This window comes from Ctenopharyngodon idella, chromosome 8 (assembly GCF_019924925.1).
Source record: "Ctenopharyngodon idella isolate HZGC_01 chromosome 8, HZGC01, whole genome shotgun sequence".
NCBI classification, from domain to species: domain Eukaryota; kingdom Metazoa; phylum Chordata; class Actinopteri; order Cypriniformes; family Xenocyprididae; genus Ctenopharyngodon; species Ctenopharyngodon idella.
In genome coordinates, this window is record NC_067227.1 from 30,970,947 (window position 1) to 30,996,816 (window position 25,870).

General features: G+C 37.9%; 2 protein-coding genes across 2 annotated transcripts in view; one reads left to right on the plus strand and one right to left on the minus strand.

Moving 5' to 3' along the window:
* adra1aa (adrenoceptor alpha 1Aa) overlaps positions 1-6,268 on the plus strand; it is a 29,691-nt gene extending 23,423 nt beyond the window's left edge. The window contains exon 3 of the mRNA XM_051904465.1: positions 2,190-6,268. Within this exon, the coding sequence (XP_051760425.1) occupies positions 2,190-2,725 (536 nt within the window). The 3' untranslated portion in view covers positions 2,726-6,268. The remainder of the gene's footprint in view (positions 1-2,189) is intronic.
* A 10,447-nt stretch (positions 6,269-16,715) lies between these two features.
* The window catches only part of dpysl2a (dihydropyrimidinase like 2a), a 34,802-nt gene continuing 25,647 nt past the window's right edge, over positions 16,716-25,870 (minus strand). The window contains exons 11-14 of the mRNA XM_051904461.1: positions 22,730-22,900; positions 21,355-21,534; positions 21,045-21,210; positions 16,716-18,631 (exon numbers count right to left, since the gene is read on the minus strand). Of these exons, the coding sequence (XP_051760421.1) occupies positions 18,540-18,631; positions 21,045-21,210; positions 21,355-21,534; positions 22,730-22,900 (609 nt within the window). The 3' untranslated portion in view covers positions 16,716-18,539. The remainder of the gene's footprint in view (positions 18,632-21,044; positions 21,211-21,354; positions 21,535-22,729; positions 22,901-25,870) is intronic.

The window sequence follows — 25,870 nt, forward strand, 5'->3', positions numbered from 1 at the left end:
CTAGAATATTGGCTATTTATTAGTACTTATTAAGCACATATTAATGCCTTATTCTGCATGACCTTATTCTACATTCTTAATCCTACCTAAAGTCACAGTTAATAGTTTATATGTGTTCCCTATACTAAAGTGTTACCCTATCTATCTATCTATCTATCTATCTATCTATCTATCTATCTGTCTGTCTGTCTGTCTGTCTCTGTCTACATGTCTATCTATCTATCTATCTATCTATCTGTCTGTCTCTGTCTACATGTCTATCCATCTGTCTACATGTCTATCTATCTATCTATCTGTCTCTCTGTCATCTATCTATCTATCTATCTATCTATCTATCTGTCTACATGTCTATCCATCTGTCTACATGTCTATCCATCTGTCTACATGTCTATCTATCTATCTATCTATCTATCTATCTATCTATCTGTCTCTCTTTGGGGCTAAGTCACCTAAAAAATGGAAAACATTTATTTTATATTTATAATTTTATGATCATTAATTTTCATCATTTATTTTTTATACGAATTTTCTTCGAATCGTTAATTTTTTTTTTTACAAACATGATGCAAAGATATGTTGTTATGAAAATAATGTCAAAATATACATTTCACTCCAGGTTACATTTAATTTGCAAAATAAAGAAACCCCCCAAAATGTTAATGGTCCTAAAAATAGGCTTAATGTTCTTTATGCAAAATAAATAATCTTTTAATTTTGGGGTGAAATATGACTTGGTGGACAGAAACTAAAATGTAGATGAAGAAACGTCAGTTTAACCTCTTCCTCTGGTTCAGCCTGCAGATAGTAATGATTAAAGTGTGGCGTTTGGAGACTGTTCCCACAGCCCTGTCTGTCAGTCTCTGGCTCTCCTTCATCTTCTACCCTGTGTGTGTAAAAGCCCCTCTAGACTCGCTCTTAAAGTGTGTTACGAGACGCTCCAGCTTTTAACGCTGAAGACAGATGCTGCATCTCAAGGCCAGGTGGTTTTGCTAGACACTTTAATTCTTTTAATGGTACGGTCAACGCGGTATTAGAAAAATCCAGTGGGTGTGTGAACGGTTAAATATATAACCATGTGATTCTCTTTTCTGTGCCTGCGTCCTTTATAACGCCGAACAATTCCTTTCCTCTGAAGGGACCTTCTCTGATCAAATTGAGCCGGATTTATGATGGCAATTTGAATAAAACTATTAACCTTGATTAACGGAGGAACGTTCCAGCGTGAGATCAGATCAGATGCTATAAAAAGACTTGGCCGGCATTGTGATGCATGACGTAGTTATCTGTCCTGTCACACAGAGGCAACGGCGGTGAGAACGATGCTTTCTGAAGCATTCACACGTTTTTCTCTTTTCCAGACATAACCTTTTTCATTTTCTGCACCTTAATTTCAGGTCCCATTAATCTTCCCCATCTGAGGGAATGAAACCATCTTTTAAGAGCCTTACATTATTTATCGATTGGTTACCCATTATTATCCGAATCCAGATGAATTTTACTGGATGTGGTCACATGCACATCTTAACCAGACAGTGTGTAGGAGACATGAAACTGTTCTTTTATCAGTGAACTGGTTTCACTTTGCACGGAAACTCATCTATCTGCTAGCTTTGTTTTACATTTATCATGATTCTTCAGTGCACATAATGTAAAATCTGATTTTCATGTTTCCTTTTCAGCTGATGTTCAATTCAATTCTCATTATTTGTATAGTGCTTTTCAAAATACACATCATTTCAAAGCAGCTTTACAGAAAATACATGTGTCTACATTACAATTTAGAGTGATCTGTTATCAGAGGTGACTTTGTTCAAGTAACGGATTTCAGAAATGTACATACAAATCGATTTATTCAGCAAGGATGCATTAAACTGATCAAAACGCAAAAACAAACAGAATGACTTTATTCAACAATTTCTTCTCTTCCCTGAACTATTCCTTTAAGCAGCACAACTGTTTTTAACACTGATAATAATAATAATAATAATAATAATGTTTCTTGAGCAGCAAAACAGCATATTAGAATGATTTCTGAAGAATCATGTGACACTGAAGACTGGAGTAATGATGCTGAAAATTCAGCTTTGATCACAGTATACTGATAAACTCATTAATGGTGATTGAAAATAAGTAGTAAACTTTTTATGATGCCAGACTAGTAAAATTCCTTACACTTTTTGTCTGTCTAGGTTCCATCTTCCCGACGTACAGACCCTCGGACACAGTCTTCAAGATAACGTTTTGGCTGGGCTATTTCAACAGCTGCATCAACCCCATCATCTACCCCTGCTCCAGTCAGGAGTTTAAGAAAGCCTTCCTGAGCGTGTTGGGCGCGCGCTGCCTCCGCAAGAGATCCACGCCGTCCCACCCGCTGTACCAGAGTCACAGTCCGCGGCACGGCCAGTCTCAGATCCTCGGCCTGACGAGCCTTGACAATCCATCCCGTCTGAGCCCGTCCTCTTCCATAGTGCTGTCCCGCAGCCCTTCCTCCAGGGACGGCCGGGACTGGCAGGCCCCTTCCCGGACTTCGTCGGTGGGGACGACCGGGGTCAGCACCGGGGTGAGCGTGGGAGCAAAAGTGGCGGGAATGTGTGGTAAGAACCTGGTGAGGACGTGCTGCTGCGTGAAAACGGATTCGCCGCAGCCTGAGCCGCCTGCGCACAACTCGCTTCCCATCATCAAAATCCATCAGCTCTCGCTGTGTGAGGATGGGGATGCGGTGTGAATGAGCAGCACGCTGGGGAAATCACTCTAAGGAGACTCACACTGGCTGTGATGCCACTTTGCCACTTGAGTCTCAGACTCGAGAACACAAACTGATGAACAAAAGCCAGACGCTTTGAACTGAAACGATCTGCGCTGGGAACATTGAAAGCTGCTGCAAAGCTGTTGATGCTTATTAAAGGGACAGTTTACCAGTGAATGAACACTGTCTTTATTTACTCACCCACATGTTGTTCTAAACCTGTCGAATGACAGTCGATGAGTTGAAACACATGAGATTTTACAGCTTCAATGGAGGTAAATGCACAATGACTTAACCCTGTAAAGCCGGAATTATGAAGTAATAGTCCGAAAAATCAATTTTTTTTTAAAATGGAACAGTTTATTGAGCAAAATCTAAAAAAAAAAAAGTTTGCATATGTGTTTATGTTTTGTATCATATTTGATACATCAGGCTTTTATGGTTCATACTGAGAATATTGAGCTCATAATTGACCTTAATTTTATTCAGAGGCCCAAACTGAGCAAAAATATGCAATTTGGTGCAGATGATGATATTTCTATGAACAAAAAGTAAGATGAAATTCTGACGCGCAATGCAACGCCAGGTGCAACACAAGTGTTTTTTGCTAGTTTCAGCCCGACGCAGTTATCAATTTCACGTCCAGCGGCACGTCGTTTAAATCGCAAATGCATTTGCGCCCATCTGTTCGCCCATGGGTGTGTTGGTCTGAAAACGAGGTGTGTTCAGGTGCATTGTTGGCGTGTTGCTATTTTGAGGCAACTGAAAACCACTTCTTTTTTTTTATGTTATTTAAAAGGGAGCATTAGTAATATGCACCTATATGCGGGTGCACAACGTGAGTACACTCTGCTTGTTACACACACAGGGACGCACAGCAGCACACAAAAATTATTAAATAAAAGGATTACAATGTAAAAGATTATTATTGTGTACATAAAAATGGCTACACGTCATAATGGATAGTCATTGCATGTATCAGAATTACCTATTTGCAGTAATGACGAATGAAATTGGCTAATTATTTGATCAACTGTGTCAATACACACATGTATTTAAACTGACTCGTCAGGTTGAGCGTGTCTATATTCCACCATGTAAATAGCGAATTAAAGGGAATGGGAGATGAGACTCTGATTGGTTTATTGCACATTACGCTCAAAACACACCCATGATCCATTAAGAGACTAGGTACAACTATTTTGGACCACGCGTCTGTTGCGCCGACCATTTTTTCCGTCGTTATACTAGCAAAAGTGGATTTGGCACCTGCGCCATGCACTTAGATCGTTAAAATAGGGCCCCTATATCTGCCAATAATGTCCTAATAAGATGACATTTTAAATGCTTAGTTTTATGATTAAAGCTTTGTAGTTTTAAAACATATAATGCAATGCAATACAATGATGATTGAGAGATAAACAAACTTTCCTTAAAAGCCTGATGATCATTTTTGATACTCACATTTGAACATGATTTTTCTAATATATGGATAATCAAGTTATCCTAAGTTGCTTCAGCCCAGTAAGAAAACAGTACTAACAATATTAAAGTTATTTTTGCATTTACTTTATAAAAAATCAGTAAAGATTTCACAGCAAAAATACATGTGAACCACGAGCTGAAGGTGGATGATTTATACTAAAAGGCCTTTTTCTTGCTAAAAAAACTATGAACTATCAATCAGACAGCAGAAGCCTGTATAGATTGTGTGCAACAAGTTTTTCAGCAAAGTTTTGATCATGTTGATAATTAAGAGACCTTAGAAATCCTTTCATATCAAATATGATACAGTAGCCTTTACAGGGTTAAACTCAGTCTGTTCCTCACACAAAGCTGTCATGTTCTTCAGAAGAAGATGTTGAATATATAACGCACAAGTCTTATGGACTATTCTATGCTGCTTTTATTGTATTTTTGTGTGTGTTTTTTTTTAGACTGACAAAAATGGGCACATTGTTTTATGTTTTTAGGTTTGGAATGACATGAGCATGAACAAACACTGACAGAAATGTCATGTTTGAGTGAACTATTCCTTTAAAAGGAGGCAGTGCACGTGTTTGTTTGCTTGGAAATTATGGTGGACATCATTCTGCATGGATCTGTGATGATAAATACCAGCAATTTTATTATTAATATTATTGTTATTGACTACAGTTATTTTAAAAATGTCTGATAAGTGTTTCTATACAGGGTTTGACATTAACTTTTTTGCTCACCAGCCACTGTGCTTATTGGTTACTAGCCACTCAGCATTTTCACTGGCCACAATTTTGACATTGATACCATGTGGATAAATAATATTATCTCAGAATTTGGCAGCAGGTAAATTAGGCTGCTGTCACTTTAAGACCTGACGCACAGATCCATTACACTGGTACACATGCGTTTTCTGTTGCAACTGTTTATATTCACTTTAAACATAACTGACTGTGTTTATGTGAATACTCGCCAAGACCGGCATTTTGACATTATTTTGTGTGTATTTGACTGTTTGTGCACAATAAGCAGTGAAAAAGGACTCAATTTAGTACTGAGAGCCCATCTTATTTGCACACACTTTGGGTGTGAGCACAAAATCTGCGGGAATGAGTAAAATTATGCGCAATCCCATGCTGAAATTAAAACCCTGTAACACCAATAATATTTATTCTGAGCAAACGAAACGAGTGAGTGAGGGGAGGCGGGTTTGTGTGTCAACTCACTGTCGGAGAGATGAGAGAGAGAAAGCACTGCTGGTATTGTGTATCTGTTCTGCAGAAAACGAGTACTGGAAGCGTTTCAGATATTTCAGTATCAATATGTATCGAAAAATCTGTATTTTTGTCAACACTACATTATTTCAGATGGCTTATTAAAAGACTACAATTGAAAAATGTGTATTATATATAAAATTCAACCCGCCGAAGTGGCTAGTAGAAGTGACTGCGTTACACGCCACTGCTGAAATCCACCCGCATTTGGCGGTTGTTAATGTCAAGCCCTGTTTCTATATACAAAAAAGAAAAGAGTATTATACTTTCTTGTTTGTTCAGTTTTCTGAAATTGCACTACAGTTAATGGCCATGAGTTGTTTGCATTGAGTATAATCAGACTTTCCATTACAGAAAACCCATGTCACCTGATGATTAATAGTGATGCACAGAAACCTTTGTGAACAAAGAATTGATCTTATTGGTATTCCTGCATGGTCGCCTTATTATCTGTACACCCCTGCTACTGTATGTCAAAAATGAGCGTCAGATACGGCTTTCCATGTGTTTCACCCTGGGACCAACAATCACTCTTCCCATCATTTGTGTTTCCATTACTGTGATCTGGGAAACGCACAAATCTCCATGTGATATTGATACTTGACCTTGATCATAATGAATATGTGATGATGACCTCAAAATGACCAACTTGTGTTGCTTAAATGCCTTATAACAAGCGGCACTTCTGTTATTGTGTTTGTTTCTCAAATGAAAGAAAATCGTGTGATTCCAATATGGATAATATCCAATAAAACATTCTGTATCATAAGTGTTTTGGGAATAGTTCCGATGAATCGTCCCACTTAGCAAAGCTTCCGATACAACCCACCATGAGAATGTCATCATGGTTTCTATGACATTCCAGCAGTGGTCACATTCCCCTAGTGACGGACGGCTATTCACAATTACATGGAAATGTGCCATCACAGATGAGAAATTAAATAAAAACTGTGTTTGCTTTTAATATTTTGGGGTTTCTTGTAAAAGTAGACAAGAAATGAGATGATGGGGATGTTTGGGAAATGATGCAGTCTGTGTTCAAACCTGGATCTCATGGGATGCTACAACCCTTATATATCAAGAACATATGACTGTACTTTTGTTTTCTTACAAGATGTCATTTTTCCCTTAAGTCCTCTTATAATTTTAGCAAGGATGTGATTTTTCCATGTTTATACAATTTTTTTTTTTTGGAGTCACTTATAATGAGCTTTTGAAAATGCAACACACACCAACTATCTTCCCAAATTTGTAACGAAAATAGTTTATAAATCTGTTGTCAGCAAAAGACTTGCTGTAGTTTTTCCGCCAAAATAAAAGCTGCAAAGAAATTAAGGCAGCCATAAATATTAGTATTGTAATTTTACTGTTGTTCTGTAAATAAAATTATTATAATTATTATTAAATACTCATTTTTATTTTACAGTGTACATTTTTTATTTATTTAATTGTAACTTAAATAATTCAATGTAATAAAAAAGTAATAATAATAATAATAATAATAATAATAATTATTATTATTATAATACATTAATACCAATACATTAATAATTATTATTAATTATTATTATTAAATACAAACTGTACAAGACTTATTTTTAAAATTTAAATACAATTTTATTATTATTATTATTATTATTATTATTATTGTACACTCTAAAAAATGCTGGGTTAAAAACAACCTAAGTTGGGTTGAAATGGACAAATCTAGCATTTGGGTGGTTTTAACCCAGACATGCTACGAGGCAATTTTATTTAACCCAGCTTTTGTTTAAAAATGACTATATGGCTGTCTTAAAATGAACCTAAAATAGGTTGGAAATTAAAAATCAGAAGCATAATTACTAGAGGCAACAATAATAATCAAAAGGTGAACATTTAATAATAAGCAATTTAATAAATGTTTATTGTTTAATTATTATTCATTAAACTTATTAATAAATGTTAATTTCCAACATATTTTTGGTTAATTTTAAGCGAGCAATATAGTAATTTTTAAACAATAGTTGAGTTAAATAAAACTACCCAAACATTTAACCCAACCTACTGGGTTTGTCTATTTTCAACCCAACTTGGGTTGTTTTTAACCCAGCATTTTTTTTAGTGTGTAGTAGTTACCAGGAAACTATTGCTTCTTTTTTTGGTCTTTAGCTGATCACATGCCTGGTTAGTCAAGGATTGCTGCACCAAAAACAGCTGTGTTTTATGACCTTTTTTGAGCCAAATTCTAATGCAGCATCATATATATCTTTACAAAGCCAATTCCAGAATGCAATGCCCCAAAGGTGCAATATGAGGTTGCTAGGGTCTTCAGGGTGGTTTCTAGGTGATTATTTAGTCAAAATAGTCCGTCCATAAGTCTGTTTGATATTCCGGTCGATAGATATGGCTTGGGTCCCTGCTGTTTTATTTTAGTGTTAGCCTGCTTTATTGTCTGAAAATCACAAGTAAGCCTAGAGATGTAATATACTTCACAACCAGCTGCATGATTTGAGGTGTCACTCATGCCTGAATTCAGGGCAAGTTATTCACCGAACTTTATACTTTAGCACAACTCTGATTTTGAGCAATAGTAATCATGAGGCTTGTCTCAGCACTAATATAGTAAACACATTGTGGTCTGTTGTGGCATCTCAGAATGGCTGTTTTTGATTTATGGCAGCACTCAAAAAAAGCCTGTCTACGGAAGCATAAACTGAGTCATCTGGGGAAGGTTATTTTTGCAGAAGTACTACTTCTGATTAGTCCAAACACCCTCCCCCATATCTTCAACATCTTATCAGCACTGTTCACAGCATTTCTGAGGATGAAGAGACACAGAGAGCATCTCAGATCAGTTGGCGCCTCACATTTGACCACTTATTCTCAACAAGCAGACATTTATTGTACAAGTGTCATATTCACTGTCTCCCTAGCTCTTTATCCCTGTGTTGCTATGTGGCATCAGGCCAACATTTTACTTGTAAATGTAAATTTAGTTTAGTGCAATGATATATTACAAAGGCACAGAAGGTCAAACGCAGTGGGACACTACTAATAATACAGTCACAATGAATCACTGTGGAACGCAGAATTATCAATGTGAGAGCAGGTTTATCAGACAAAATGTTTTTTGATTTTTCATGATTTCTGAAAAACGCTGTTGAAAGTGGATTACACTGAGCACCACAACAAACTTATAGCCAATCAGCAGTAGTAAATAGCTTAGACAAAAATGAATCACTGATGACTTCATGATATTCAAAGACATATGACTTTCTTTCTTCTGTGAAACGTAACAGGAGATGTTTCATAGAATTTCCAATCGTTTCTTTGCATTTGATGAAAGTCAACACTGACCAAAGGCTGTTAAATTCAACAATAAATGCCATTCGAGACCCATTTTAATTCCGTAACAATATATGAGTAAAACACGACATTCAATGAAAAGAAAAAAGATATTTTTAAAATTTGGAATAATGTGCATGCAAGAATTGTGCACAATGAAATGTTTAAGAGAATAAATTTGCTCAGTTGACTTCAAGTTAAACAAAAAAGCATCATAAAAGTAGGTCTTTTAAAAATAAACCTCCTTTTGGAACCTTTTCGTAGCGATGGATGTAATACAAGAACCATTATTGCTTCCCTAAAGAATCTGAAGAACCTTTTTCCATTCTAAAAAACATCCATGTTTCCATAGATGTTAAAGGGGTTATATGTAAGATTTTTTCATGTATGAATCGTTTTTTTATTGTCAATGTGTGAACAGATTGTAACGAAACGTAAATAACGAAAAAAAATAAATAAATAAACACGACCTTCCTCTACTTCCTACTACTTTGTCTATACACCTTTTCATAGCACCGCCATCTTTGATTTTTAATGATGTTTTATTAACAAAATTTGGGAGGAGCAACGTTCAAATAATCTGACTAATCATCACGTCATTTCAGCCAGCTGTTAGCAATCAGTAATCAACATATCTACCCAATCAGCATGAGTGAAAACATATATTATATATATAGACACAGTCGACTCATCCATATTCCTCGACAGTTTTACAGCATCCCTCCACCACCCCGTCTCCTCACACTTGCTTGGTTACTTTCCTAACCAGAATACGAGGGGGAGTACTCTGGGTTCGGGCCAAAATACCGAGCTCGGAGCCCTCTCCTCGGACAGCACGCCAAATACGCATACCACGTACTATTTACTATCTGATTATTTGTAAGTGTGAACTCGTGAAATGGGAACGAAAGTGAGGCTGTGAGGGACAGACGTATGGTTACATCTCTTCAGTAGGTTGTACTGTTATTTCATGTTTTTATTGTTCTGGTGAAGAAACACTGCAAAAACATCCTTCCAAAAAACATTCAGTATACTTATTTTTATGTGAAGGACTCGAAGTTTTGGGAAAATAGAAATGTCGTGACGGTTACGCACGTTCCCGAGAGCCTCTCTTCAGTGACACTTGAAATTAACGCAATGTACTGAACAATTAATTACAAAATAGCTGTTCTGTACTGTCATGTCAATGAGTCATGCAAAAAAATTTATTAATTGAAACTATGTAGTCTCACATAGCCAAATCTATATAGTCTATAAATATAGCCTCCTTTATAATCAAACTATCATAACAGTGTAATTTTAATTACCTCATCTGTCGACATGATGCCGGTGAAATGCAGAGCTTGTGCAAACATATCCACATCGCTATCAGAGAGAAAAGCGTGCAGCACATGTTTACATATCCATCTAAATGTCCCTCTCAGCAGTTTGGATGGCATCTGAATGTTTGTTAACAGTATATGCAAAAGTATTTATTTTTACTTCTAAGCAAAAAACGAAAAAGACCTTAACTGTGAGTATATCAGTGCCTTGAATCACATCCAACACATGTGCACGAGTGCGAGCACGCATGAGCAATAAGTTGCTGGCTGCAGTTCACTTAACGGCCACCGGTGTCCCTAAAAAAGAAACCTTTACTTCTAATGGGGCGTTCACACCAGACGCGAGTAGTTGGATGCTTGAACATTTTGAGTTTACTCGCTTCATTCGCTTCATTCGCGCTTGAAATTCACTTCACAACAGACGCGAATTCACGTCACGGAGGGGCTTCTGCCAGGCGGCTCCAGTCTCGTTGCGAAATGGCTGACATGGATTTTGTTGAGAGGGTATCTGCGCTTTATGTGCTATGGAAGGCTGAAAACCGGCGTAGACTCGTTCGGCGCCGTGTCTGGGTCCATCATTATGTAGATGTATCGTACAGCTCCAGGTATCCACATACAGCGACAATGATTTTGTCCTCCATACGTCGTAATCACATCACTACTAGAGCAAGCTCCTGATTGGTTAACACGGCGCGAATATTCGCCAAAGTTCAGATTTTTCAACTCGCGTGAATCACGTGTTACGCGCGTCAAACGCTCAATTCGCACCGTGTCATTCGCGCCGCCTCATTCGCCGCAGGATGTCTATCGCAACTTTGCATTGACTTAACATGTAAATCACTCACGCTTCACGCTTCATTCGCGTCTGGTGTGAACGCACCATAAGTGTATATGACCCATGCACTTTCAAATCTTCTGAAGTCTTTGTGTGTGAAAAAGAAACAAAAAAACAGTAAAAAGAAAACAGCCCAATATGACTCTGTCTGCATATCTGAAAGGAAAGGACAGGAAAGTTTTGTTTTCATGCAAGTCTGTCTTGAATTTGTCATTGGTCTGACACACCAAGGTTGCACATTTCCTGGGTCTGGTAACGCAGTGTTCTCACGGGACTGAGATATGCTTCATTCAGGCCTTCGTGAGAGCTGCTCCAAACATAGAGCACATGAGAAAGCCATCGCCCACAGAAACATGGCAACGGTCTGCTTAAAATTCCAGTCCTTGCTCGAGGGATTGTGTGTTTAGACCCCAGAGCACCATTTACCTCCACGCTGATGATGATCATGGGCTCTGCAAATGGTGTGATTTATGTTTACAAATGTATGTGTTTGTATGAATCAATCACAAAACATGCACATAAAAATATAGGCCTAAATGTTTCCTGAAACATGCACATGATTGTTCGGCCACACGTGGTGCTTACCGTACACCAGGGTCAAAAGCTGATTTCTTGTGGAATCATGTGGAAATGCAAATCTAAATCAGCATCACTCTTTCTTCTCAGGTGTGTGGTCTATAGAAAATGTTGAACAATTATCATCATTTATCGTTATAATGCATCGGCCTCACAAATAGCCTATATGAAACCCCATACTAATTGTTGTTATTGTGCATTATTTAGAGCATTATTGAAAATATATGAAAAAAATATACATCATAACTCAGTGTGTGGGTAGTTTTTGTGCTCCTGGGTCAGATGTAACAACCCAGTGTTTGCGTAGTTTTTGTGTTCCCCAACTCCTGGGTCAGACGTAACAACCCAGTGTTTGGGTAGTTTTTGTGTTAACCAGATCATGGGTCAGACGTAACAACCCAGCGTTTGGGTAGTTTTTGTTTTACCCAGATCCTGGGTCAGATGTAACAACCCAGTGTTTGGGTAGTTTTTGTGTTCCCCAGCTCCTGGGTCAGACGTAACAACCCAGTGCTCGGGTAGTTTTTGTGTTCCCCAGCTCCTGGGTCAGACGTAACAACCCAGTGTTTGGGTAGTTTTTGTGTTCCGCAGCTCCTGGGTCAGATGTAACAACCCAGTGTTTGGGTAGTTTTTGTGTTACCCAGATCCTGGGTCAGACGTAACAACCCCCAGGGGTTGAGTTATTTATCGCAGGCTTTTTGCGACCTCTTCAGGAGAGAGCAGTGCAGCTCTGTCAAATTGGTGCATGTCTTCGGTAAAATACAGGTTTGTGTACGTTTTATTTTATCTAAAAAATTCGTTATTGTTTCGTATATCGTTTAATTCTATGCAAAGCAATAGACAGGGGCGCGATGTGAGTCAGGTCTGAAGTTAGCAGTTCCCCCGCCAAACGCGAGCCATCTCCAGCACGTGATCCAGCGCCGTTACGGTGGAAACAGGACAACAGAGACTGGTCAATTACACTTGAATTACTTCTAAATGTTTAATTTTTACTTCTAATATTTTTTAAACAAGCTTAAATGTAGGCAATATGTATTAAAAATGATATCAAATATGCTATACTATTAAATATATCATGCAAACCAGTGGTTGTAAGGATTTAAGTTAATCCGTAAACATTAATTCATGTATGTAGGCTAGTAAAAAAAAAAAAAAAAGCTAGTATTATTGTAAAAATAAACAACCCAATTTGCTAGGTAAAATTAACCCAACATGTGTTCTGTCCTATATTTACCCAGACCTTGGGTTGAAAACAACTCAGATTGTTTTTTTTTACCCAGTGTTTTTTATTTTCATTCAGAAACTGCAAGTAATTTCACAAATAATTACAAAGATATGTAGAACACATTGTTGTCTTTTTCTTGTAAAACATACTCCAATAATCTCTATTATTTAAAAATCTGAAAAATCATTTACAGTGTAATTAACAGCCATTCTGTTTCACATTCAGAATTTGCTTCAATTAATTGCAATTCAGTATAAAATGGACGACATGCTGTGTTTTTTGAATGGTTAGAAAAAAGGCTCGCCTCAAGAAGAAAACAATCCTCATTAAAGGTAAAACAGCTCTTAAACATCAGTTCTGGGGGCAAACGCGGCCCCTCATTTCAAAGAAAAGTTCATTTCTGACACTGCTGTACACCCACCTCCACTGCTAAAAAAAATGAATTATGTATGCAGAAGATCAGACAATAGCCCATCATGTAATGATCTATAACAGGCTCTTGCCGCAAGACAGCGGAGGAGAATTTAAAAACCTGTCAGGGTCATTAGTGTTGTAGTCCTGGTGCTGCGGGGGAAGACAGCGCCTGCTCAACATCACCCGACAGAAACTTTAAATGGGAGCTCATGTACATTTGTATAACTTTTCTGATGCCCTCCTCTGTGGGAGGCTGAAATGCCCCTTCGCTTTCCCTTTGCAAAGTGGCTTCAATTGAGCACACACGAGCAAAAAGTACCCAAACATACTCATTACCACATTTTTAAAGGCTAGTTATCTTGTCTAACAAGTGGTAATATGTTTTTGGACATGCACTATGATAAAAAAACGAAATAATAGCTCTTTGAACATGTACTATGGTAATATGTTCTTTGGACATAATGACAACACAATGGTTTTTAGACATGATAGCACCATGGTATTCTTTGAAGTAGTATGTGAATATCATGGTTTATGAATATGGTAGACATTTAATACTATGATACCACTGTCAAAAGTGGTAGCGTGCAATTGTCTCCTTCTAATAGCTGTTTTCTACCTGATGTAACCCATAAAAATTTGTTTTGTGGGTATAAATGTATTTAGGTTGAATCAGTGATGTTAAATAATATTTTTCATTTGAATAAAACTAGCTACCATTACCATTTTTAGGTTACTATTTTTTTCAGTGTTGTTTATCCACTCATAATTGGATCTGTATTTTTTATAATGGTCAATATAATGATCCACAGGTCCAGATGTGAAGGAGGTACTGCTCTTTTTCTGACATACAACACCTCCTACTGTTCTAATGCGAGTATAACACCCAGAGTTTCAACAATTTGGCTGTTCAAAATAGCATACTACTCCATTTCTGCAGTATACTCTGAACTTTCTGTATAAACAGAATATCCAGATGATAGAAGACACTGCGATGCATTTGACTTGACAGCATTGTCAGTGTGCTAGAGTACACATTTCTTACCTATGAAACTTTTTAAAACTTAATATGAAATGCATGACAAAAATGTGTGTAATGTATCACAAAAAAACAACTTGAATACATCTGTTTATACGTTAACTCCAACTCCCGCCATTTCTAGATTTAAAATGAATCGTGCATGAGGACTTGTCACCCTGTGTCACATGACCATAAACAATTAAATTGCTTCCTTGGAGTGACCATAGCATGATCCCTTTGCTAACAGACTTGTGGAAGGGATTCAGTTGTTCACTTTTTGTTTGGAACGCCCCTACAAATGGCATCCCCTTCCCGAAGTGCCCTTCAAGGGTGCAAAAACGCCATTTGGAATTTGCCCTTTAACTGTTCTCATTGGAGTGGGAGGAGACTAGAGCAATCATCCAATCAGAGAGTGATCAGGTGGCCAATAATGTCGATATCAATCAGGGTTGCCAGGTTTTCACAACAAAACCAGCCCAATTGCTTCACAAAACTAGCCCAATCACATTTCAGGAGGGGTTCCCCCGGTAAAAAAATCACCTTCCGGGGGCTAAATATCATGTTATTTGGGGTTGCTTTAACCTGCGGACATGAAAAACAAACCAAGGCAACAGTGTTAAAGTAGCGAAAACCGCTGACTTGGCAACACTCATACTTGAAGGCTGCATCCGAAAGATATACTAGTAGGCAAAAACAAACAGTATGTGACAAAAGAAGTATGTCCGAATTCAAAGTACTCATAAAAGACTAGGCAAAAAGTACCCGGATGACCTACTACTTCCTGTGAGATTCTGAAGTGTGCATATGATGGACACTTTAGGCCCTGCGTTCCATTCGAAGGGCTCATCCCTATGCCCTAATCCCTTCAAAGGGTTTACCCTCCGGAGTGAGAGCTTCGAAGGGATGAAGGATGTAGGGGTTAAAAAAACTCTTTTTTTGGAACGCACTTCTGTCATCTTAACGAGACAATCACGGAGGCGCCTTCGTCGTACATTTTGTACGCTGGTTGACCCCCAAAAAACACGCTCTGAACGATGAGTATATTGTGCAATGTTAGTTTATTTATTTATATATTTATTTATTTATTTTTAGTTTAGCGCACCATATTGTATATTGTGTCTATGTATTTGAATGTTTGAATGGACTGATAAAGGTAGCTGTGAAGTATTTTTGTTGAACTACAATGTTGCACCAAATAATGCACCAAATCTAACTCGTATAAATATTACAGTAGTATAGAAAAATAGCCTACTATACATACATTTATAGGTAAAAATCAAACTCCTAGCCTCCTGTACCCATTCCAGAGATCGTATTATTATAGGGAGATAAGGGTCTGTATCTCTTACCATTGGAGAAAGCGTAATGGTGAACTTAATCATGTGCGGCTCCTCTCAGCCTATCGTGCCGCCAATGCGCACCGCCAGTTAGCATTAGCCGTTACGCTTTTTTGGCTAAAAGTTGCAGCCTTGCCTTCCAGTGACTTTCCCCGTTCTGTGCATTCTGTGACCTCAAACAACTTCCCTGTGCAAAGGATCATGGGGGCCCGAAATGTCCATCAGTTGTACCCTTCGAAATCCTTCATTCCGAAGGGCTCATTGAAGTGGCCAGTTTTGAGCACTTCGGTTTGGAACGACCCTTCAACATGGCGGCCATGATTGTTTTCACTCCGAAGTGCCCTTCGGAGGGTGATATATCCCGTTTGGAACGCACCGTGAATTTGTCAATGGCAGTAAAGAGACGCTGGTAGGTCACATGATAATGACAATATGGCGATTGTAGTAGTCTAAGTCCGGATAACATTCTACACACATTCATACTATATAGACCATATTTTTTTATGCTTTATATGTATGTCAGGGAAGTTATTAGGCTACAAAATGCGAAAATTCGATTTCGGGTGCAGTCTGTTTTTTTTTTGTTTTTTTTTTCTATCAGCTTTACACTTGAGTAGCGGATAATATTGTTACACTTTAAAAAAAAAAAAAAAAAAAAGCCTCCGGATTTCATTCATACCACACGCATTCCTACTATATAGAACGTACTTTTTCAACGGTCGGGAAATAAATTTAAATTCAAATGTAGTACCATACTTAGTATGCGATTTCGGACGCTGTTTAGGATTTGTGAATGGCAGTGAAGCGACGCAACTGACGCTGCTAGGTCACATGATATTGACAACATGGCGAAAGTAGTAGGCCTACGTCTGGATTTTATTAATGCTACACACATTCATACTATATAGAACATACTTTTTTATGCTCTATATGTGTCAGTGAAGTTATTACTTAATCAAAATGCAAAAATTCGATTTCGATTTCTTTCTATCTATATATTAGCTTCACACATTTTTAAAAGAGCACTAGCTGCAAACATGATTTTTTTTCTGTATTATCTGATAGCCATCAATGTGGAAGGTGAAGCAGCCTACAAATATTAGAGTGGTCTGATGAAGTATGTGTGGAAATAATGTGTTTGACAATGGACAAGCTGCACAGGTTTTGTTCACAACTGCATTTTATTTTAACAATCAAAGACATGAAGAATGATGAATTCTGTACACATCTTCCATGAGAAATGTTCAGCTTGTCATAACACTCACAGACATTAATCAAGAACTGTATCACTTGGTGAATAGGCAGGCAAGACGATTTATAAAAACAAAGCAGAGCTGCAACGTAAGAAAATCATTGTGACCGAACGTTTAATTCAGACTAACACTGATCAACCTTACTCATGCCGGACGATCCGTTTGAGAGACAGAGTCGCTGCAACCTTCAAAATGTCCTCACGGTAAAGGTCGGTTGTGTTGCGGGACGGGAGAGAGGGGGTGTGTAGCTGCCCCGCGGAGCGGCTGTGATGTCACGGGAAACGGTTGAACCCGTGCCGAGATCCACCGCACGAATAAAACCCCCGGTGAGAAGAGGTTACCGGGGCAATGCTCCAACACGGCACGGCTGTCGTATCTAATCAGCATCCACGCCGAGCGATCGGGACCGTTGCTATGGTCACCGCCTTCATCCTAAACCGAAATGAAAGGGTGAAAAAGAGCAGCTCTCTCTCGAGCTGTTGTTCGCCCAGAGAGTTTTCCATTATTTTCTCAACTGTATTGTATTCTTTCTGGTGAGACCCCCTTTGTGTAAACTGTGGGACAAAGTAGGAACGGACAGTTTGACATTTACAGCGAAAAATGAGTGAATTCAAATCACACCAAAACCCCACAGGACTGCGCACCATGGCCAACAACACCACTGTTAGTCTTTTTCTTCTTTTTTTGCTCCAAAACTGCAGTTAAATAACGAGAAAATAAAGAAGTGCAAACACGTGAGGAAGACAAACGTGAGGGATTTCAGGGAGCATTGAAACACTGAAACCGAAATCAGAACATACGTACAAAAAAATAAAATAAAAAAAGAAACTATTAAGTTCATTATAAAACAACATTCTAAAAACTTTTAATAAATCAGGCTTTTGTGGAAAAATTGACACTTTTGCAAAATGTAAAATGCATCCTAAACAATAAATAACTCATCGACTCTTCCTACAAGGAAAAACAACAAATCAAAATGGCAACAGCACGTTTAATACTAAACGATACAGGCGGGAGTTTTGTGCTGTTCTTTTCCAGAATGCAAACAAATAAAAACATTAAAGTATGGAGGCAAATGACGGATAGAGTACTAGTTCCTGTTCTTTGAATGTAGCTTACTAAGTTTCAGAAACACTTGGCAAAAAACAAAATTTTTGCATTGCATGTTTATGTCACATTTATCAAGTCGGAAATAAATGATTTATTTTGCATTTTAATCTAATTGCATGTAAAGAAAATCCTAATTTAGACACTGATTAAATAAGAAAATTTCAAAAAAGATGCTGATATTATTTCCAGTTCATTCGTCACATGTGAAATGGATGGTTGCATTGCATTATGGGATACAGTACGTAGTGCAATATGCTCTGTTGCATACTGCACATTTTGCAAAATGTAGTAGGTGGTTCAGTGCACAAAGAAAACTCTCGTACTATGAATAGTATACATACTGAAGAATTAGTAGTATGCTAGTCTGAACATAGCCAACTATTCCAGCACATAACCCAGTTTAATGCCAAGTCATCCTGAAACGTAACACACATTCAAAGAACAGGTGCTAGAAGGATGGGGGTTGGGGGTCGGTGAACGGACTGAAGTGTTGGAGGAAGTGGAGGTGTGCTTGTTGGGACGGATGTCCAGATGCTTGGACCAGTCCCGGAGAAAAAGCCCAAGTTTCTTTAACCCCCCCCATCCCACCCCATCCTTTATTTTCCTCTGTGGTGTAAATGATTTTATCCCAGGCTGGTAATGTTGGCCCTGCCACCTGGGGGCGCCACAATGCGTTGAGTGGTACGACGAGGGACGTTGTCGTCAATTTGAGCCCCTGTGAAACAGTGCAAGAAAAACATTTGAGCTATACATGTATATAGTATACTATTTTCTTTTTTAAATGTGTGAGAAAGAGTATGCAACAATAAAAATTGTTTTGAACAGTTATCAAATTTTATATAAATTTATATGTTATATGCATTTTATTTTATTTGTATAGCGCTTTTCACACAACACATTGTTTCAAAGCAGCTTTACAGTTAATTGTGATAATGTTTATAATATCTTAATATCTTCATGGCTTACAGTTGCATTTAGCAGAATAGGGTTGGACGTTAATATAGTTTACATTTTGTGCCGGTACTACTAAACGATACTGTGAGTATACTAATTACTAAGTTATCATCTTATAAATAAAAATAAGATGCCTTCTTAAATCTATTTTTATGTAAAAATGTCAAAATCGGTGGAAATGCAAAAAATCCTGGCTGCTATTGCTTCTTTCGTCACACTGGAATTGGATGGTCATGTGGAGAGCAATGCACTGTGCAATATGGTGTGCTCTGTTTTTACTGTATATTGCACATTACAGGAAAAGCTACACACACACACATATATATATATATATACACACATTTATATTAGTACTTTAAATCGGTTAAAAAAATTAACCAATTAATCGCACATTTTTTCATTGGAGTTTTTAATATTTTTATTATGGTGGTGGTCAGAATTATTGGCACCCTTGGTAAATATGATCAAGACTGTAAAAATAAATCTGCATTGTTTATCCTTTTGATCTTTAATTCATAAAATTAGCAAAAATCTAACCTTTCATTGAAGGAAAAGAATTGAAAGTGGGGGGAAAATCACATTATGAAATAAATGTTTTTCTCCAAAACACGTTGGCCACAATTATTGGCACTCTTTTATTCAATACTTTTTGCAACCTCCTTTTGCCAAGATAACAGCTCTGAGTCTTCTTCTATAATGCCTGAAGAGTTTGGAGAACACCTGACAAGAGATCAGAGACCATTCCTTCATGCAGAATCTCTCCAGATCCTTCAGATTCCCAGATCCATGTTGGTGCATCTTCTCTTCAGTTCACTCCACTCATTTTCTTTATGGTTCAGGTCAGGGGACTGGGACTGCCATGGCAGAAGCTTCATTTTGTGCTCAGTGACACATTTTTGTGTTGATTTTGATGTTTGTTTTGGATCATTGTCCTGGTGGAAGATCCAACCACGGCCCATTATTGGATTTCTAGCAGAAGTGGTCAGGTTTTGATTTTTCATCTGTTGGTATTTGATAGAATCCATGATACCATGTACATGAACAAGATGTCCAGGACCACCAGCAGAAAAATAGGCCCACAACATTAAAGATCCAGCAGTATATTTAACCGTGGGCATGGGGTACTTTTTATCCATGTGTGCACCAAACCCATCTGGTGGGTTTGCTGCCAAAAAGCTCTTTTTTTAGTTTCATCTGACCATAGAAGCCGGTCCCTTTTGAAGTTCCAGTCGTGTCTGACAACTGAATATGCTGGAGATTGTTTCTGGATGAGACCAGAGGATTTTTCTTGAAACCCTCCCGAACAACTTGTGGGGATGTAGGTGCTGTTTGCTGTTTTTTTAAGGCTTTCTGAGACTCAAGACTCAACTAATCTCTGCAATTCTCCAGCTGTGATCCTTGGAGAGTCTTTGGCCACTCAAACTTTCCTCCTCACCGCGCATTAGGATGATTTAGACACACGTCCTCTTCCAGGCAGATTTGTAACATCTTTAGTTGATGGGAACTTCTTAATTATTGCCCTGATAGTGGAAATAGGGATTTTCAATGCTTTAGCTATTTTCTTACAGCCACTTTCTATTTTGTGAAGCTCAACAATCTTTTGCTGCACATCAGAACTATATTCTTTGGTTTTTCTCATTGTGATGAATGATTAAGGGAATTTGGCCTTTGTGTTTCCTCATGTTCATACTCCTGTGGAACAGGAAATCATGGCTGGACAATTTCATGTTCATGATCACCCTGGTGTGCTAAAAAAATGTAAATATGAATGGGAATATACTTCAGAGATATTTTAGTCATAAAAAATTCTAGGGGTGCCAATAATTGTGGCCAACGTGTTTTGGAGAAAAACATTCATTTCATAATGTGATTTTCCCCCACCTTTCAATTCTTTTCCTTCAATGAAAGGTTACATTTTTGCTAATTTTATGAATTAAAGATCAAAAGGATAAACAATGCAGATTTATTTTCACAGTCATCTTTGATCATATTTATCAAGGGTGCCAATAATTCTGACCACAACTGTATATATATATATATATATATATATATATACACTGCACATTGCAAAAATAGTAGTATGGTAGTATGCCATTCTGAAAAGTCTCTTTGTAGTAATTAAATTATATACAATTGTTTTAAAAATAAGTTAGGACATTTAGTTGTATTCTCACCAGACAGGCTGAATCCAGACTGGTGCAGGTTGCGAACTGGTTGAGGAGCAGTTTTGATCGGAGAAGTCTTACCAGAAGTGACAGGGGTCATGATCTTAGGTGTCACAGTGACCTCACACACTGGACCGTCATATAGACCTCGTGGGACTCCGCGCAGCTCAGCAAGCTGTGAAGAGAGACGCCTTAATTGTTCGAGACAATCGAATTTAAAACATGATTAAAATCATGAATCTCTAATCACTTATGATGAATTAAACTGGGAGATTTGAGTGTATATATGCATCTCTCTCTATATTTAATGTGTATGTACCCTGCTTCGGGCCTTTATCCTCTTGTAGACGTAGTCTGGGAAGGGTTTACGGGTGATGTAGCGTCCAGAACCCTCAGTGGTGTGCAGGTTCCCATCCTCTAGGACGATCTTCCCCTGGCTGATCACCACCAGAGGAGCTCCACGCACCTCAATCCCCTCAAAGATGTTGTACTCCACCGCCTGAGAAAGACAGAACGAGGGAAAAGCTCTCAGATCTTTAACCATTATGTTCTTTAAATGTCTGTCTATTTGAACTTTTGCAGGCTGTGTACTTTCAACACAATCAGTAGCACATCCCTTAAGTAATTACATATTAAATGAACATAAAACATTATGGCAATACAATTAATTCTTGCTCACACTGAAATTTTTTAGTCTCACAAAGGCTGCATTTATTCTGTCTGACATCATGAAATTGTTACTTCATATTTTCAAAAATCAGTCATGAATAAATTACACTCAACATGATAAGAGTTTAAAAAATACTGTGCAAATTATATATAATCTATCAACAGTGGATTATGTAAATTCTCTAATTTCAAATATTTTCAGGTGATTTTTTTAGCAAAACTATTTAAATGTATAAAAACAATTATAAATCTAAAACTACTTTTTTTCTTAATCTATTATATTGATTTATATTATATTGATCACTACTACAAATATTTTCAGAATTTGGGGTTGGTAAGATTTTTTAATGTTTTAATGAAAGAAAGAATGAATTTTCAGCATCATTACTCCAGTCTTGTGTCACATGATCCTTCAGAAATCATTCTAATATGATGATTTGCTGCTCAAGAAACATTTCTGATTATTATCAATATTAAAAACAGTTAATATGTTTGTGGAAACCATTTTGTTCAGGATTCAATCAATAGAAAGTTCAAGAACAGCAGTCTTTACTGTCACTTTTGATCAATTTAATGCATCCTTGCTGAATAAAAGTATTAATATCTTTCCAAAAAATAATCTCACTGACTATAAAGTGTTGTATGGTAGTGTACAGTCATGAATTCCAGAGGTCACCAGCGCTCAGTGACAGCAAGTGTGACCTCATGATAGTTCTCTCTTTCCATATTTGACGGCATCAGCATCTCATTCCAGTCAAATTAAATCAGTGTAGACCGCAGGATCGGCCTCATTGACAAACAGGAGCGGACAGAGCGAGCGAGTCAGCAGAATATCAAAACAGCTCATAGCAGAGCAGAGGATCATGGGAGTCAGAGCTGGTACAGACCTAATGGTGTCGCCCACATTACGGGTCATTTAAAGAGCCCTCAGTCAGACAAGCAACCTGTAATGCACTAAACTAACATTCAGATCCCGAAGCCTCCTTCTCAGTCCACCAACATTATTACACCAAAACTCTTCTCACCAGGTGGTGACTCTTAGCAGAGATGATTTTGGTGGCGTCGGGGTCCCAGAGCACCAGGTCAGCATCAGAGCCCACGGCGATACGGCCCTTCCGTGGGTACAGGTTAAAGATCTTGGCAGCGTTGGTGCTCGTCACAGACACAAACTGGTTTTCATCCATCTTACCGGTCACCTGTGAAGCAGAACATTCATCTTAAGGACAAGTTCAGAAACCTTTTACGGGAATGATACAGTAATGAGAGTTACATTGATTTTTAAAAAAACATTTTTTTACCAAAGTATAGGTATAGTGTGTTGTGCACGCCATGAAACAGAATATTACTTCAATAAATACAATGAAAAAGTACCTTTTATTAATATAAATTAGAGCTGCACGATTCTGGATAAATTGAGAATCATGATTTTTTTCCTTAAGAAAAAACATTAGACAACTAAACAAATTAACACGTAATTTACTAGAGATTCTGACAAAATTTTTATTGCTTCAGTCTATTTAAAAAAAAACATTATTTGAATGAAATAATTACACAAAATCATGTGAATGAAGGAGTCAATGTCTCATTCATAAACACTTGTTTTGTTATTGGATGAATCAGCGTTTGTGAATGAATCTCTTGAATGAATGATTCAATGACAAACACTTTTTTAAACAGTCTCTTGTCACCACCTCCTGGCATAAAAAAAGATAAAACATAGATAAACAAGATAAAATACATACAAGTGTCAAAACTTTAAAAAAGGTGATTTGCTCTATTTTCATCACTACCAGATATCAGTGTTCATACCTAAACAAACTTTTATCTCCTTACACATTCGTTCCTTGTTATTTAAATGTTTATAACACATAAATAATGATAATGTGTGGTTGAAAAGACTGTTTGTGAAGCTGCTTCATATAATACTTTTACATGACAGCTGCTGCAGTGCGATGAATGTACTTTAAAAGGTTAACCAAAGTCCATAAAGTCTTTGGTTTAAAGGCGTTTCACGTCACAAGCGTCAGCGGAGCATGAGCAGCGCTTGTTTTTCCTGCCGACCCTTTTAATCATCAACATGGGCAGCGACAAAATACATGCTGCTCATGCTCCGCTGACGCTTGTGATGTGAAACAGCCATGGTAATAGACAAAGCGGAATTGTTGTCATTTAGAAACAAGATCATGTGGGTTCCTGCTGAAATCCACCTGCATTTGGAAGGTTTACAGGTGTTAAACGTCAAGCCCTGCTAATAATAATAATAATTAATAATAGTAATAATAAAAAATATACAGTGGGTACGGAAAGTATTCAGACCCCCTTAAATTTTTCACTCTTTGTTATATTGCAGCCATTTGCTAAAATCATTTAAGTTCATTTTTTTCCCTCATTAATGTACACACAGCATCCCATATTGACAGAAAAACACAGAATTGTTGACATTTTTGCAGATTTATTAAAAAAGAACAACTGAAATATCACATGGTCCTAAGTATTCAGACCCTTTGTTGTGACACTCATATATTTAACTCAGGTGCTGTCCATTTCTTCTGATCATCCTTGAGATGGTTCTACACCTTCATTTGAGTCCAGCTGTGTTTGATTATACTGATTGGACTTGATTAGGAAAGCCACACACCTGTCTATATAAGACCTTACAGCTCACAGTGCATGTCAGAGCAAATGAGAATCATGAGGTCAAAGGAACTGCCTGAAGAGCTCAGAGACAGAATTGTGGCAAGGCACAGATCTGGCCAAGGTTACAAAAAAAATTCTGCTGCACTTAAGGTTCCTAAGAGCACAGCGACCTCCATAATCCTTAAATTGAAGATGTTTGGGACGACCAGAACCCTTCCTAGAGCTGGCCGTCCGGCCAAACTGAGCTATCGGGGGAGAAGAGCCTTGGTGAGAGAGGTAAAGAAGAACCCAAAGATCACTGTGGCTGAGCTCCAGAGATGCAGTCGGGAGATGGGAGAAAGTTGTAGAAAGTCAACCATCACTGCAGCCCTCCACCAGTCGGGGCTTTATGGCAGAGTGACCCGACGGAAGCCTCTCCTCAGTGCAAGACACATGAAAGCCCGCATGGAGGACTCCAAGATGGTGAGAAATAAGATTCTCTGGTCTGATGAGACCAAGATAGAACTTTTTGGCCTTAATTCTAAGCGGTATGTGTGGAGAAAACCAGGCACTGCTCATCACCTGTCCAATACAGTCCCAACAGTGAAGCATGGTGGTGGCAGCATCATGCTGTGGGGGTGTTTTTCAGCTGCAGGGACAGGACGACTGGTTGCAATCGAGGGAAAGATGAATGCGGCCAAGTACAGGGATATCCTGGACGAAAACCTTCTCCAGAGTGCTCAGGACCTCAGACTGGGCCGAAGGTTTACCTTCCAACAAGACAATGACCCTAAGCACACAGCTAAAATAACGAAGGAGTGGCTTCACAACAACTCCGTGACTGTTCTTGAATGGCCCAGCCAGAGCCCTGACTTAAACCCAATTGAGCATCTCTGGAGAGACCTAAAAATGGCTGTCCACCAACGTTTACCATCCAACCTGACAGAACTGGAGAGGATCTGCAAGGAGGAATGGCAGAGGATCCCCAAATCCAGGTGTGAAAAACTTGTTGCATCTTTCCCAAAAAGACTCATGGCTGTATTAGATCAAAAGGGTGCTTCTACTAAATACTGAGCAAAGGGTCTGAATACTTAGGACCATGTGATATTTCAGTTTTTCTTTTTTAATAAATCTGCAAAAATGTCAACAATTCTGTGTTTTTCTGTCAATATGGGGTGCTGTGTGTACATTAATGAGGAAAAAAAATGAACTTAAATGATTTTAGCAAATGGCTGCAATATAACAAAGAGTGAAAAATTTAAGGGGGTCTGAATACTTTCCGTACCCACTGTAGCTGCGAGCAGCAATTATCGGAGTTTAAGGGCTTTAAGGCCTTTAAGCACATGCGTAAAAATAATGTTTTTAACCATCTCAGTCATAGAAAAGAAATATTTACAACCAATACAGGCAATTTACCATGGGAAATATATGGTTTATAAAGCTTTTTAACAGTTACTGAGGTTGAGCCAAAAACCTAGAACTAGTTTGCCAATGTTTTTTTTTTTTTTTTTTTAAATCTCCAATATTTAACAAACCATTCGATGGACAGC